The sequence below is a fragment of the Piliocolobus tephrosceles genome, chromosome 9, assembly GCF_002776525.5.
Source record: "Piliocolobus tephrosceles isolate RC106 chromosome 9, ASM277652v3, whole genome shotgun sequence".
Taxonomy (NCBI): Eukaryota; Metazoa; Chordata; class Mammalia; order Primates; family Cercopithecidae; genus Piliocolobus; species Piliocolobus tephrosceles.
The window spans coordinates 19,386,906-19,403,012 of record NC_045442.1 but is presented as its reverse complement, the minus strand read 5'-3'; the positions used below and the strand labels follow the sequence as shown (position 1 = coordinate 19,403,012).

At 41.5% G+C, this 16,107-nt stretch overlaps 1 protein-coding gene across 4 annotated transcripts in view; it reads left to right on the top strand.

Moving 5' to 3' along the window:
* TDRD1 (tudor domain containing 1) overlaps positions 1–8,558 on the top strand; it is a 52,901-nt gene extending 44,343 nt beyond the window's left edge. Inside the window, exons 22-26 of one of the 4 annotated variants that reach the window (XM_031936228.1) lie at positions 2,748–2,915; positions 3,785–4,012; positions 4,617–4,663; positions 4,745–4,837; positions 8,119–8,558. In XM_031936228.1, the coding sequence (XP_031792088.1) occupies positions 2,748–2,915; positions 3,785–4,012; positions 4,617–4,663; positions 4,745–4,837 (536 nt within the window). In that variant the 3' untranslated portion in view covers positions 8,119–8,558. Of the gene's footprint in view, positions 1–2,747; positions 2,916–3,784; positions 4,013–4,616; positions 4,664–4,744; positions 5,760–8,118 lie in introns of those variants that run through there. The other 3 variants (XM_023206226.1, XM_023206228.1, XM_023206227.1) reach the window with 3 other exon arrangements.
* Positions 8,559–16,107: the final 7,549 nt, after the last annotated feature.

Here is a 16,107-nt window from a genome sequence, read left to right as displayed (position 1 = left end):
AAGAGCTGAGATCATTTGGGGACAGGGCTGCTTCCAGTCAGTAGCTAGGAACAGGGTCTTGAAAGTCTGCATTGGGGCATGGGCCTGCCTTCTCAAAGAGCCTTCCTCAATCTTGGGCTCCAATGGCGTTTCAGAACCCCCATCTGGATCCCAAACCTCTCACAAAGGCATTTTTGTGGTTAGATGGGCATCATGTTGCTTTTGTTTGGGGGACACAAGTTAGGAACCTTCAAATTTCATGGTCTTGCAGATATCATGCATAGTTTTGTTTTTCTTTATGAGAACTGGATCTACACTTTCCCTTTCTTCCCAGGATAAATCATAATTTTTGGTTCTGTAAGTATTCTGCCTTACTTCATTAGGACTGCATGAGCACTGTTCACAGCTGAGCTGTGTAGTGTATTACAGTTACATTCTCTTTTGCCACTTTTGTTGTTAGTGTTCTATAGACTTTCACTAATTATTTATAGTGCTCTGCATTAGTGCAAATTCCCGCAAAGAACACGATATGTACTTTATCAACTATTACTATATTGGAGGCATCTTCAGCCTTCCAGTCTGCTTCTGCACAGGCTGCTTGTCCTCCAGACCTGAGCTGTTATCCTGGGTTTTTCCTCACCATGCTGAGATCGTTTCAGCCCTGACCCCCTTATTTCCTGGATGGTGCTTCTGCCCCCCACACCGTGTTAGCTAGATTTCTTCCTCCCTCTTCCCACTTTGTTTTTTGGATCCCCGGCTTCCCTTTTGATTTACTCCAGTATTTGGGTGGATCCTGTCCTCCAGAAGCTGAGAAAAGGTGCATGTAAGACAAATTTTCTGTTACCTCCCATGTTTGAAAAAGTCTTTAGCCTAATCGTTAATTGATAGGTTGCCTGGATACAGAATTCTAGATTGGAAATGGTTTTTCCCTTACAGTTTTGAAGGCACTGCTTTTATTGTGTTTTAGCTGTTGGTGTTTCTGGTCAAAAGATTAATGTTACTCTGGATTCCACAAACTTCGTGTGTTTTTTCCCCCTTTCTGGAACAGTTAGTGTTCTCTTCACCTGTTGTGAAATTTATGATGTGACCTTAGTATGGTGTTTCTTTTTCTACTATTTTGCTGAGCACTCAGTGGGTGGACCCCTTAAGTCCGGAAATTCATGAGTTTCAGTTTGAGAAACTTTCCTGAATTAATGCTTTTAGTTCCTTTTGTTTTCTGTTCAGTTAGGAGCTCCAAGTCTTCTAATGCTTAATTTGGACTCTTCTGCTAAATGTTCTCTTCTCTCTTTCATCTTTTTTGTTTTTAAAGAGATTTCCTCAATTTCGCCTTCCAACTTTTTAAATTTAGGTTTTCATTTCCAGCACATTTTTAATTTCAATAGCTTTTTTTTTTTTTTTTTTGGTTTTTCATGTGTATGTGTTTTAATACTACCCTGTTCTTTCAAGGGTGGAATGTCATTTCTTCAAGGATATTACTGTCAGTCTTCTAGTGTTCATTGTCATCTTCCTCCTTTGCCTTGGTTTCCCTAAGATCCTATTTTGTTTTGGTCTCCTCTGTGATGTTAGAGCCTTTCTGCAAATCTCTGGTGATCCTGTGCTGTTCCTGTATTTAAGATGGGGCACTGAGAAGTTACTGGGAAGTTGCTTTGAGAGTGGGCAGGGGCTTATCCACTGGTGGCCTTCACTGTGGGTGATCTGGCTCTGCCATTTCACTGCAGACTCCCAGTGTTGCCATCTTGATGGGCTGTCACATGGGCTGGTTGCCTCCTGCCTGGAGTGCACAGCTTGCCCGCCAGTGTTAAACTCTCCCTGGTCTGCTCTGCCTCATGCTCTCCAGTCCATGGCCTCTGTGGTTCATTGTCTCTGGAGAGGAAACCTCCAGTCTTCTGCCCTCAAGTAAAAGCATCATTAAAACATGGGAACATAAAGCTCACCATTCTCTTTAGCAACTTAAAAATAGGTGTTATACGTAAATAAGTGTATGAATCAAAGCCTGTTCAGATGTCTTTGCAAGTAACTCTGCTTCCTTGGCCAATCTTCATTTCCAACTCCATCTTAACTCCTAATGTTGAATGAGTAACACCAATCATTGAGACTTTAGGGATTGGGGATTTGTGATGCGAGCTGGGATGCTTCTTGGCTTCCCCATTGCCAACTTTGGTTGAGCTACCATGGCTCTATTAAATCATTTTCATTCAGGCATCTGCTTTCCAGCTTCCAGTATTCTGTGGTCTTTTCTCTTGTTCTCTATTCTTGTGGTTTTACACATAAAAAAAAAAAAAAATCCTGTTAGGGATTGAGCGCAGTGGCTCACCGCCTGTAATCCCAACACTTTGGGAGGCTGAGACAGTAGGATAGCTTGAGTTCAGGAGTTCAAGACCAGCCTGGGCAGCATGGCAAGACCCTGTCTCTACCAAGAATAAAAAATTAGCTGGGCATGGTGGTGTATACCTGTAGTCCCAGCTACTCAAGAAGCTGAGGTGAGAGGATCGTTTGAGCCTGGGAGGTGGAGGTTACAGCGAGCCAAGATTGTGTCACTGCACTCCAGCCTGGGCTACAAAGCCAGACCCTATCTCAAAAAGAAAGAAAAAAATTCTATTACATTTTTCATAGGAGTGTAGAGGTAAATGCTTATATTTAATTTGAAGTCTAACCGGAAATTTTGGCATGGATTTTTAAGTGAAGTAAATATAACTATGAATAACCATCTTAAAGTAGGAGGAGTCACTGACTGTAAGTTCTTACCTGAGATTTCATTCTATTTTCAGGTGATGATTTTTGGTATCGTGCAGTTGTTCTGGGGACATCAGACACTGATGTGGAAGTGCTCTATGCAGACTATGGAAACATTGAAACCGTGCCTCTTTGCAGAGTGCAACCAATCACCTCTAGCCACCTGGCGCTTCCTTTCCAAATTATTAGATGTTCACTTGAAGGTAGACAGCTAAGTTACTTTCCAATTTAGGTGTCTGGGTTTTGTTTCTTTTTTTTTCCTCTTTGTGTTTCCTAGCTCTAAGTCTGAATCAAATGGATATTTCCAGTAACTGCCTTAATGTTTTTAAATATTAAGAGTTTTCAAATCAGTTTCATATTCTTTATTCTTTATCGAATTCTCACAAAAACTATACTCAATCAGTCTTTGTTTTATAGATTAATTTCAGAGGGCCAGGGTTCAGAGATTCGGTTTTGCCCCTGGTTGCTAAGCTAGTAAGTGGCAGGGCCAGGATGTGAAACAGGGTGTCTGGTGTCTGTAAACCAGGGTATCTGACCTCTCATTTGGGGTCTTTCTGCTTTGTCACATCTCTCTTTAGGGACTAAAGGCATTCAGATGACACCATTTTTGGCTAACTTATGCGTAATCTTCATATATTCAGCTCCTTAGTTGAAATTTGAATAAAGTGAACAAAAATACTTAAAGTAGCTTTTTACTGTCGCTTCTGATGTCCTTATGTATGCAGAGGACTTGCAGATAATACCATACCAGTTGCTTCATGGTCCTCTTAGGTTTTGACTCAGAGTTGGAAAATTATCTTTGTTGTTTGTTTCTCCTGTTGAAATATATGAAGGACAGATGTGTCTGTTTCGTGCCCTCTAGTCCAAGATTAGTGCTTGATGCCTTGTTAGGTGATCAATAAATATGTATTGAATAAATTTGCCTTTTGTAATGCAACAGCAGTAGAACATCAAAGCATACCTAAATCCAGCTGAAGTCCAGTAAGCCTTTTGCTTATTATTATTAGATAATTTATCCAAATTATATCTTTTTTAAAAGGGACTAAAAGACTATAATATCCATTTTTTCCAGGGTTAATGGAATTGAATGGAAGCTCTTCTCAATTAATAATAATGCTGTTAAAAAATTTCATGTTGAATCAGAATGTGATGCTTTCTGTGAAAGGAATTACAAAGAACGTCCATACGGTGTCAGTTGAGAAATGTTCTGAGAATGGGACTGTCGATGTAGCTGATAAGCTGGTGACGTTTGGTCTGGCAAAAAACATCACACCTCAAGGGCAGAGTGCTTTAAATAGAGGTATTCTTTTCAAGTGTTATTAATAACAGATGTTAAGTGTGAGGAATAAGAGATAATCAGTTTAGTTGACTTGACCTTTTCTCACTCCCTGTGCCATACTGTCTCCTCCTCCTCCACAAATCCAGTGGTGGGATTCTGATTCCCATGGCTGCCTGGGAGGGCCGCCTTGATGGAGGCAGTCCTCCGAGTCCAGATAGTCCTTAGATCAGACTTCTCGGCACTGCTGTGGGAATTGACACCAAGGGCTTTGAAAATGCCAGGCATTCTGCATGTCCTTATTTCCAATTTACTTTTATCCTGATCAAAAGGAAAAGTCATAGTTTTGAGATTCCATCTTCTTGGTGCTTCATAAGATGTATGTTTGACAGACCTGGCCTCAACCAAAAAGAGAGATGATAGACAGCCGAAACCTTGGAGACATGGGTTGTTAATGTGGTCAAATTCAGACCACGGTAGTAGATCGTCTCAGAGCCCAAATGGATCCATCCAGGTCTCTGTAGTCGGAACCCATGTGCAAGGGGGAGAGCTATCTGTATGTTTAGACTCCCAAGTTTCTTCTTTATATTATATGTTACCTAATGGCTTATTTTTCTTGTGCTTTTAGAAAAGATGTATAGGATGAAGTGCTGCTGCACAGAGTTACAGAAACAAGTAGGTAACATTTCCTTTAAGTGAAATTATACTCTTAACGTTTTTAGAAATTAAATCATACGGTTTCTTTTTCACCCACAGGTTGAAAAACATGAACATATTCTTCTTTTCCTCTTAAACAATTCAACAAATCAAAATAAATTTATTGAAATGAAAAGACTGTTAAAAAGTTAAGTAAGTTAAATTGTATGTTTTCGCCTCTTTTATGATCACCAACAGGACATCTTCAGGCATGTTGTCAGGATAGAGCTCACGGAGTGAAACCTATTGTAAGGCTGTACTTTTGTGATTTAATGACCTGAGGTTTGGTCATAACGCTTCCGCTGTTTTTGTAGGTTTATCTGATGGTTTTCCTTTGCCACTGCTAATAGAACTGAACCCCCAGGGGTATTCCAGTTGTGATAGCCTTTCCTTACTGTTGTTTGATTTTAAGAATGCCTATGTTACTGATACGTGGAGGGACTTGTAAAACTTGTTGTGACATAAAGCTTAGCCTCAGATCTTTTGTCTAGATTTGAAATTAACTCAGCTCTCACTTGTGCACATTGCTGTAAATATGTTTAGCACTTTTTGTGAGGGGTATGTGAAGGGCCAGGAACAGAAAGTGGGCTGCACTGAGGGTATTTTTCATTTCAAAACAAAACATACTGCCTGCTTTTGGCTGTGGTGATTCTAGTGTCTGAAGAACATACTGGTGAGTTTTAAGCCAGTGTTCCTTCCCCTCCACCCCCTTTTTTTAAATGTCTGGGATCCTTCGTTGTAAGATGGCTCTCAGAAATACATTTTTGGTTAAGAGCCAGTTAGAACTTGTGATCAGGGCTGGGGGTGGTGGCTCACGCCTGTAATCCCAGCACTTTGGGAGGCTGAGGCAGGCAGATCACCTAAGCCCAGGAGTTCGAAGCCAGCCTGGCCAACATGGCAAAACACTGTCTCTACCTAAAATACAAAATTAGCTGGGTGTGGTGGTACACACCTGTTATTCTAGCTACTTGGGAGGCTGAGACAGGAGAATCACTTGAATCCAGGAGGTGGAGGTTGCAATGAGCCAAGACTGTGCTACTATACTCCAGGCTGGGCAACAGAGTAAGACTTTGTCTCAAAAAAAAAAAAAAAACAGAAACACACAACCAAAAGCAACTTCTAATCTCAGAATAAAGTTGTCCTCCTCACCATGTGGAGTTGTTGTAGTTCCAGCCAAAAACAAAGGAACTTTTGTTGGTTAACAAGTTTATGTTAGACTGGAAATAGTTCGAGAGGTGGCTGTATTACTCTTCATGAATCTTTTATGGGTGTAGTGACTCAGGAACCAACTGTGTTAAAACGTATCTTTCATGTGGTAATAGACGGTTTCTTTGTTTTTTAGGAAAGGTCAACTGAATTATAAGCTAAATGTAATTAATACAAGATCAACTATCTTGATTCTTAAGTGTCCTTTTACGCATTTTGGGTTATTACAACTTTCAATCCTTTCTAATACATTGTCTTAATACTGTTTTGTGTGTTTGAGCTTAAAATCTTTTAATCTTTTTTTTTTTTGGAGATGGAGTCTTGTTCTGTCACCCTCTGTCACCCAGGCTGGAGTGCAATGGTGTGATCTCGGCTCACTGCAACCCCTGCCTCCCAGGTTCATGCCATTCTCCCACCTCAGTCTCCCAAGTAGCTAGGACTACAGGTGCACGCTGCCACGCCTGGCTAATCTTAAACTTAATGGTGATTTTAATTTCATAGATTAAAGAACATGCAGTGACATGGATTTCTGGAATTTAGTCCTAGTACCAAGTCATTATATATAGTTTTTTTTTCTTCTTCTTCTTCTTTTTAGACGAAGTCTTGCTCTGTCGCCCAGGCTGAGAGTGCAGTGGTGCGATCTCGGCTCACTGCAACCTCTGCCTCCCGGGTTCACGCCATTCTCCTGCCTCAGCCTCCTTAGTAGCTGGGACTACAGGTGCCCACCACCACGCCCAGCTAATTTTTTTGTATTTTTAGTAGAGAAGTAGAGACGGGGTTTCACGGTGTTAGCCAGGATGGTCTCGATCTCCTGACCTCGTGATCCGCCCGTCTTGGCCTCCCAAATTGCTGGGATTACAGGCGTGAGCCACTGTGCCCGACCACCAAGTCGTTATATTTTTAACCAAGTTGGTTGGCCTGTATGTTCTTCTTATGTGTGTAATAGGCCTTTTTCCTAAGGATATTGAAAGTGCTTACACATACAACTTAAAGTAAAATTTCATTGTTTCTCGATAGATTTAAGATAGGGCTTAGTAACTTTCAAAAGAAAATTTGATATAAAGCATAGTAGTTGAACTGGATTTTCCCTTACTGTGGGAATAGATAGATATTTTATTTACATTTGAATACAGTGTAATACCTTGTGTTTGGGTAGTGCATATTTACAAAGCACTTTTACATCTACTCACATACTTAATCTTCACAATACCCATGAAAAGAAAGTAGGACCCATTTTACAGTTGCAGAAGCTGAGGCTCAAAGAGGGTTACAAGACTGTACAAAATCACACACAGGCTGAAACTAGGTCTTACGACTCAAAACAGTTCTCTCAACTTCCCTTAGCTGCTACATGTACAGTATCCTTTTAGATCAGATCAGTTCCATAGGACATGAAACTAGAGGGTTATATTATTAGGAAAAAACGATGTACAAGGTTGCTTAAGCATTACTTCATTGTGGTGAAAATAGTGCTGAATATTTACTCCTTTAAATTATTTGAGGTAGAATGGGTGTAAATATGTATTTTGGCCAGGCATGGTGGCTCAGGCCTGTAATCCCAGCACTTTGGGAGGCTGAGGTGGGCAGATCGCATGAGGCCGAGGAGTTTGAGACCAGCCTGGCCCATATGGTGAAACTTCATCTCTACCAAAAAAAAATACAGAATTAGCCAGGTAAGGTGGCACACACCTGTAGTCCCAGCTACTGGGGAGGCTGAGGCAGGAGAATTGTTTGAACCCAGGAGCCAAAGGTTGCAGTGAGCCAAGATAGTGCCACTGCACTCCAGCTTGGGCAACAGAGTGAGACCCTGTGTAAAAAAAATAAATAAAAGACAAACACATGTATTTCATCATCTCTCTGGAGAGATTTAATTATTAATTTGTTAATTGTAAAATTGCTAAAACAGAAGTGCGGTGGTGATAAGAACATAAAATCCTCTGTAATCTGTTGCTCAAGTGATGTTTCAACACACAAGTTAGTGTCAGATACCTTTTATTTATAAGGAGAGTGCGAACAACTATATATTTGTGAAGAGGAGTATAAACAGCTATACTTAGCATATATTATGCTATGTTATTGTGGTGGTTAATTTTCTTAACTGACAGGTCTGACAAATGCATAATTTCAGTTAAAAGTGAATATTTGGTTTGCTTGTATTTGAAATTAAAAGCCATAGCAATTGAGTTTTTGTATAAGGCATAATGATAGTTGATTTTTTTGTTTTTCAGAAACAGCCTCTCTTGGAGGTAAACCCTTATGAGACAGGAAGCAGCAAAGGCTAGCTTTAGGAGAGAAAGTACAGCACCTGGTTTTTTTCTTTATGGGAACCTTTTTTTGTCCTCTTTCTCTGTAATGACCTTCTATGCCTCTGTTTTTGCCTGCCTGCCATTCTCCTATTAGGTTGGTGGTTTTTATTTTCCTCCCACCAAATAAGTATTACATAAAAAACTCATATCAAATCTATGAGAATACTGGCAAGGAATACATAGGGGCTTTCTACTATATATGTAACTTTATTACTTAAAGATAAGGAAGGGCCAGGTGTGGTGGCTCACACCCAGCACTTTGGGAGGCTGAGGTGGGAGGATCCCTTGAGGCCAGGAATTGAAGGTTACAGTGAGCTATGATAGCGCCACTGCACTCCAGCCTGGGCGACAGATTTTGTCTTTAAAAAAAGAAAAAATAAGTAGTTAGTGGATATGAGTTTTATTTTCTGTCCATTTGAAATATTTTGCAATATTCCCTGCATTCTCTGTCCTCTCTGCCTCTTCCACATAATGTCCTTTGCTTTCATGTTTGTTACGCTCTCTTTTCCTGTTGACTCGGAGGTCATCAATTTCTTTCTCTCCGTCCTTAATTGGATTACTTTTCTTTTGGCCTTTGGGCACAGAGTCTGACCTCTGGACCACTCTAACTGGAGAAAGAACTTTATGTTCCCTCTACTGCTGTGTCCACACAGTTAGAAATCTGTAGCTGGTTAGATTTTTGTTGTTGTAGATAGAATTTACTGTTTCTGAAACCCAAATACAGTTATCAGTTTAAGGTTTAAAAAAAAAAAGTATATATTTTTCCTGAAGCATATAAAATAATCTCAAATTCTCCTAAACCACACATATGCAGAATTATGGGCCAGCTGACTTTCCTGCCAACCCCAAAGTTTGAAATTTTTCGTGATTTAACTCTCAGACTATGAAACCTAAGATGTTTCTCACCAACTCATAGCAAATACTTAAAAGATACTTTTTTTTTTTTTTTTTTGCTTTTACTGGCAATGTATGTTGTCTAATCTGTTAAATGGAATATTTCCTCATGTAAAAAGTTGTTAAAACACTGATGTGCTTCTGTTAGATAAAAGTTCACGCTGCTTTGCCCAATAAAATTATTTCACTTCCCAACCAGCTTTCTCTTGTTTTCTTATTGCAGGCATTTTTGCCAATTTCCTTTTCTTTCTTGTACATACTGGGAGAGTTAGAGGCTTAATGTGTTCATACTGTCTGCTTTATTGTAACCACGGAGGAAGTACAAGAATATGCAATCATGGCCGGGCGCGGTGGTTCAAGCCTGTAATCCCAGCACTTTGGGAGGCCGAGACGGGCGGATCACGAGGTCAGGAGATCGAGACCATCCTGGCTAACACGGTGAAACCCCGTCTCTACTAAAAAATACAAAAAACTAGCTGGGCGAGGTAGCGGGCGCCTGTAGTCCCAGCTACTCGGGAGGCTGAGGCAGGAGAATGGCGTAAACCCGGGAGGCGGAGTTTGCAGTGAGCTGAGATCTGGCCACTGCACTCCAGTCTGGGTGACAGAGTGAGACTCCGTCTCAAAAAAAAAAAAAAAATTCAATCACACAATTGCCATTTTTATTAAGGAAAATTAGAGAAACAAGTCAAGGAACACAGAAAAATCAGGAGTCAACATTTGTCTTCAGATTGTAACATTTTATCCTATGGTGCTAGACATTTGAATAGGAACTGTTTTAATTAAATGGAATTTAATATTATTTGCTGATTCAGCTAATTTGCCTTGTTCTCTAAAACAGACTAATATCTAAAGCACTAGCCTCACAAATAGAGATATGGGTTAAATGTCTCTTGGATTAATTAGACATAGTGGATCATCAGGTATTCCTTCTGAGTAGATTTAACATGTTTCCGATTTTAATTAATGTGCCAGCTGCATGTTTCATTCAGTGACTGTTGAGCTCCCGCTATGAGTCTGACATTAAGGTATGCGCCAGATTTTTTATTAGGGCCAGCATAGCTCTATCATGCCAGCTGATAGGTTCTTCAGATCCCCTCAAAATATATCTGGTTTGGTTATAAGTACAGTAGAGCTTCAGTCTTGAGATCCCCTCAAAATACCTGGTTTGGTCATAAGTATAGTAGAGCTGAGACCATATATCTGAACAAATGATTTAGTCTTGGGTGAAGGCCTTGTAAATATTCTTATCCCGTTTGCCAGGGAGGAGATTTCTATCATAGGAGAAGTGAACTCCTGGGGGTTGACAAGGGGAAAAGGGACATTTTTGATATGCTTCTTGTTTTGTTAAAATTCTTTTGCTGCAGCAGCTAGAAATGTAAAAGTCTCAAAATTGTGAATGAGGATGATTACTATTCTGAAATTGATCTCTCTTGCTATGTAATAACAGCTCCGGAAACCAACACATGAAGATCCTCACCAGCAGGGACCCTAAGCTGCCAAATTTTCAGAGAGAAATTAAGTCGTTGTGAGGCTCACTGCTGAGAGGCTGTCAGCCACCAGCAATAGATCGTTAGTGTTACCTAATAGGCTCCTCACCAACACAGCTGCCTGGATTTGGCAAGTTGAGCTCTTCTGGGATCAGCCAAAGAGGACACCTGGGCTCCTCACCAGTAGGTGGTTTTGTGGCCCAACTTGCATCCAAATAGCTCTTAATACAAAATTGTCAGAGTGGTTGTTTTTCCAGATAAAGGAAATTGGAGAGTAACCTGTGGTTCTAAACATGCAGGCAGTTAAGAAAGAATGGTAGAGTGGTTTTGCTTGCGGGAATTAAGGTGGTGAAGTTCTGTTAGATGTAAGGTTACCGCTCAGTCTCACAGGGTGAGACCTGCACGTGGCTCCCCAGAGAACCAACCATTAACGTTCTGGTATTGCCCCGTATACACGCTGCAGTCTGATTTTCCTAGGAAAGTTCGTGCATTTTGGCTGTAGCTTCGGATAACCTAAAACTGGCTTCATTTAAGGTATTAGCTAGCTGTGGAGCATTAGCCATTTTTTCCATGCTTGCTTGCTTCCCTTAACACCCTGAGGGGATGCCGTTTTTAACACCTTGTGGTGTTAACCTTTGATGAAGAGGCCCCTATCTCCTCTTATGAGAACCTTCCAGGAAGTGAGACAGACTCCGATGCTTATTATAAGGCAGGTGCCTACTCTGCCTCCAGGGTACACCCAGATGCCTCTCTAAATGTGTTCCAGGAATACTTAGTTAAAGCAGACATGTGAAAACTAAAATTCATGATACTGGGAATTTGGAGAGGAGGTGGAAATAACATGGAAGTACTGACAGGTTGAGGTAGAGCACTTACAAAATTTCAAATGCTGGCTGAGTGATTATTACACAAGCCTGTGCCTTTGTTCCATGTTTACTTGATTCAGCCAGAAAGCACGTTTCCCAAAAGCAAATCCGGTACAACTTTGTGCATAATTCTCACTGTCTTAAGTAGGAGCTGGGATGGATGCATTAACCCTTAGAACAATTGCTGCCTGTTTCACACCTAAGTGGCTTTGGCTTGGAGATGGCAGTATTTCTGCTCCTCACATCCTGTGTCTCTGCCTGCCTGCAACTTTGTTCTCCTTGTTCTTGGCTCCACAGTCAAGAGCCACAGACCAAATTAAGCTCTGGCTTAATTTGCTGCTTGTTGACCACCTCTGAGTCAGGCTCTTTGTTTCCTCGGGGATGGTTTCTTAGCTGTTTAGTAGGTACCGTTTCCTGTTCTTTTATTTCTCAATAAGAAGGCTCTGATTAGTGGCTACTGTGTGGCTTCTGGAAAATATACAACTCTTGCCGCTCCATTAAGCATCCTCCTTTTTGTCTATTCCTTTCATGTGTGCTTTACCTTTCATCATTTGAGGGACTGGATCAGAATTTTAGTTGGGACTCTACGGAGTTAGGATCTGTTGTATCCATCACCCTTTATAGGTCAGGAAACTGAGCAATCAAAAGTTGTTAAGTATCTTTTCTGTGTTTCAAAGCCAGTAGGCAGGAGCCCCCTAATCTCTGAAGCCACGGTCACTCTACTACAATGGGAGCCTCTGGATGATGCCTGTCACCGAGTGTGGATGTCTCCATTTACCCCTGAATGAAAGTCACCTCTGTGTTTACACAGTCTCAGTTTACACTGAGACTGTGTTCACACCTTTTGTGTTTACAACTGAGACAGGGCAACTTTAGAAATACCATAGAAGGTGTCAACTGAAGAATGAGAAAGTTCATTAATTTGGAAAAGAGAGCTTTATTTTTCATAAAGGGTGGCCACTGGCAGGGTAGCTACTGCTACAGTCTGGGAAGTGTAGCCTCCAGCCAGAAACCAGAAACACACTTCCAGGTTGAGAAAAATAAGACAGGAATTTATGCTGAGTGGAGTGGCCAAATAAACAGTAAGCTATAGGAGGAGTCATAAATATTTACGAAAGGAGATGTGTGTGTACATTTAAGCTTCATGCCTCTTCATGGGTTGCATGTACAAAAAAAAAAAAATGGTATTAGCACGATTCTGGGGTGGAGTTTTTGGCCTTCTTAGGTCAAAAGGTGAAGCAGAGGACACAACCCTCATGGTGCATCTTCTGTAGACTAGCCAGAACCACTCTGTGGTCCATTGTCTCTTAGGAGTGCTGGTTGCTTGGTTTGTTGAAACCTTAAAAGGAAGGGGCAGCATCAAGTGGTTGGTTCATGTCAATAGTAGAGGCCAGGCCAGGCGCAGTGGCTCACACCTGCAGTCCCAACACTGGGAGGATCCCTTGAGTTCGAGGAGTTCAAGACCAGCCTGGGCAACAGAGCACCTCATCTCTAACCAAAACAAGAAAACAACCAGTGCAATGGTACATGCCTGTAATCCCAGCTACTTTGGAGGCTGAGGTAGGAGGACTGCTTGAGCCCAGGAGGTCAAGGCTGTGGTGAGCTATGATTGTGCCACTGTCCCTCAGCCTGGGGGATACAGTGAGACCCTCAAAGATAACAGGGCTGGAGCAAGTCTTTCCCAAAGGGCTGGTTTCTGTTTAACCCTTAAGAAAGAAGGTTGGTTACTGTGGCTCATGCCTATAACCCGAGCACTTTGGGAGGGCGAGGTGGGCAGATTGCTTGAGCCTAGGAGCTCAAGACCAGCCTGGGTAACACAAGGAAATCTCATCTCTACCAAAAAAAAAAAAAAAAAAAAAAAAACCTGGTGTGGTGGCATGTACCTGTAGTTCTAACTAGGGAGGCTAAGGTGGGAGGATTAATTGAGCCCAGGAGGTCAAGGCAGCTCTTGGCTGCAGTGAGCCAAGATCACACCACTGTACTCCCGGCTGGGCAACAGAGCAAGACCCTTTCTCAAAACAAAACAAACCTAATGGCTGATAGTGAAGGAGCAGATATAACAAGCTGTGTCCCACCTCTCTTCCAGTCATATCTGGGAACTCTGCTTTTAAGATTTATCCGCATCATTTAAGGTCAGGAATTCGAGACCAGCCTGGCCAACATGGTGAAACCCCATCTTTACTAAAAGTACACAAATTAGCTGGGCCTGGTCGTGGGCGCCTGTAATCCCAGCTACTCGAGAGACTGTTTCATGAGAATTGCTTGAACCTGGGAGGCAGAGGTTGTAGTGAGCCGAGATCCAGCCACTACACTCCAGCCTGGGCAATAGAGCGAGACTAAGTCTCAAAAATATTTCTCTGGGGTCCCCTTGGACAAGAGGGGGTCCTTTCAGTCAGTGGAGGACATGGGATTTTTATTTATTTCTGAGGGCATTTACTGTGTGCAAGTTACCAAGCATTGGGCTGCAAAGATGAGTAAGGTAAGCGCCTGGGAAGCAAGAAGCTTACATGCCCCTTAGGATGATGGTAATTCATAATAACTTTGTTTTTTAAATCCTTGTAAATCTTCACTAAGGAAGGGATGTCATGGATGACACAAGTAGTTATCCAGCTTTCTGCATAAAAAGACTCCACCCCTGCTGGTCACCCACTCATCACTCATCACTCACCATGGCCTGTACCCTCCTGTTGGCGTGCACATCCCGGACAGACCGATTATACATTGAAGTGAAGTCTGAAGCAACAGGTATCTTCACTGTAGTTATACTTTCAGTTCTTCATAATCACGGAATGAAAATGTGAAATACCACCCCCACCCCCAAATTAAAGATATGCCAAATACTTCAGGAACAACCAGTGTTGAAATGTGGCTTCTCCAAGGTAAACCTGAAGTATGCTGGTCACTGAAACAGCGTAAGGGGTGCGGGGAAAGGGTTGTCATAGGTAGGATTTCCACTTTCTTGAGGACCTGGGATTTGTCTTTGTTGGACATCTCCTCTGGAGCAGTACAGGCCACTAACCCCATGTGACTATTGAGCACTTAAAAATGCGACCACTCTAAATTGAGATGTGCTTGTGAGTATAGAATACAACAGGATTGGCCAGGCGTGGTGGCTCATGCCTATGATCCCAACATTTTGGGAGGCTGAGGCGGGTGGATTACATGAGGTCAGGAGTTTGAGACCAGCCTGGCCAACGTGGCAAAACCCCGTCTCTACTAAATACAAAAATTAGCCGGACATGGTGGCGGGCAGCTGTAATCCCAGCTACTAAGGGGGCTGAGGCAGGAGAACCACTTGAACCTGGAAGGAGGAGGTTTCAATGAGCCAAGATCGTGCCAGTGCACTCCAGCCCGGGCAACAGTGAGAATGTGTCTCCAAACAAAAGGACTTTGAAGACAGTATAAACATCTTTATTGATTACATGTTGAGATAATATTCTGGATCTTTAGGTTAATACTGAAATCCAGCTTGCCTGTTTCTTTTCACTTTCTTTTCTTTTTAAATGTGGCCACTAGAACATTGAAAATTACACATGTGGCTTGTGCAGTATTTCTCTGGGGCATTGCTGATGTAGAGGCAGAGACTATCCCTCCCCAGCAGTTAGACCTCAAGACCAACTGCTGTCCCCTGTGGGGATGGCATGCTGGTGGTACATTATGTCTGCTGCTCTGGTGTGGCCCTGTTTTTATTTTTGGGCGCTCAGTAAATGTTACTGGGATAAATGAATTACAGGAATAAATGAGTCCTTCCTCCAGCCTCCTTCAATGAGGTTTGCAACATTAAAGTCACCATGGGCCACTTTCACTAGAAGCTGTCAGTGTCGGGAGGCTTGGAAATTAACTGAGAACTACAGACAGGAAAGGTGTAAAACAAATTATTTTCCTATCAAATTGACATTTACAAGAATAACAGGAAGGAGCATGGAAAAGAGGAAGCAGGTCAACCTTCCTTGAGGACAATTTGATAATATGCATCAAAAGTCTTAAATTGTATAAAACCTGTATCCTAGAAATTTACCTTTTTGTAGTTTATTCCGAGGAAGTAATTGGACAAAAGCACAAATACATCTAATTGTATTAAAATGGAAAGTTTAATATTCAACAATAGCAGATAGGTTAAGTATGTTAAAACATTATGTAGTGGCTCAAAACATAGACATTCAAAAAAAGGAAGTGGAAAATCTGAGTAATGTACATTTTGTATGGAATGAACTAAAAATATATAAATTTTTGCATAGATAGAATGACATTAGAAGAACATACACCATAATGTTAACAGTGATTATCGCTGGGTGGTGGAAAATGAGTGATTTATCAGTTTGCTTACTGTTTTTTCTTTTTTTTTTAATGCAATGAACAGGCATGCACTGACAGTTTTTAAATGAAGTGTGGAAATTATAGATTGTGCAGTCATAGTCAACGTTCATCGAGAGCTTACTTTATATAAAGCATCATGCTAGGCATTGTGCTTTTTTTTGTTGTTTTTTTAAAAAATCAAATGCCCTCCAGACTTAAGGATAATGGCCAAAAGGTCCGCTTATTACCCAACTACAATAATAGGAGGGACAGGTAATTAAAGGCAATTGCCACGACAAATAGAAGAGATGCCAAAGTCAACATTTTTTCAAGGAGCTATAAAGCCCGTGGAGGAGTCAGCTGGTGGC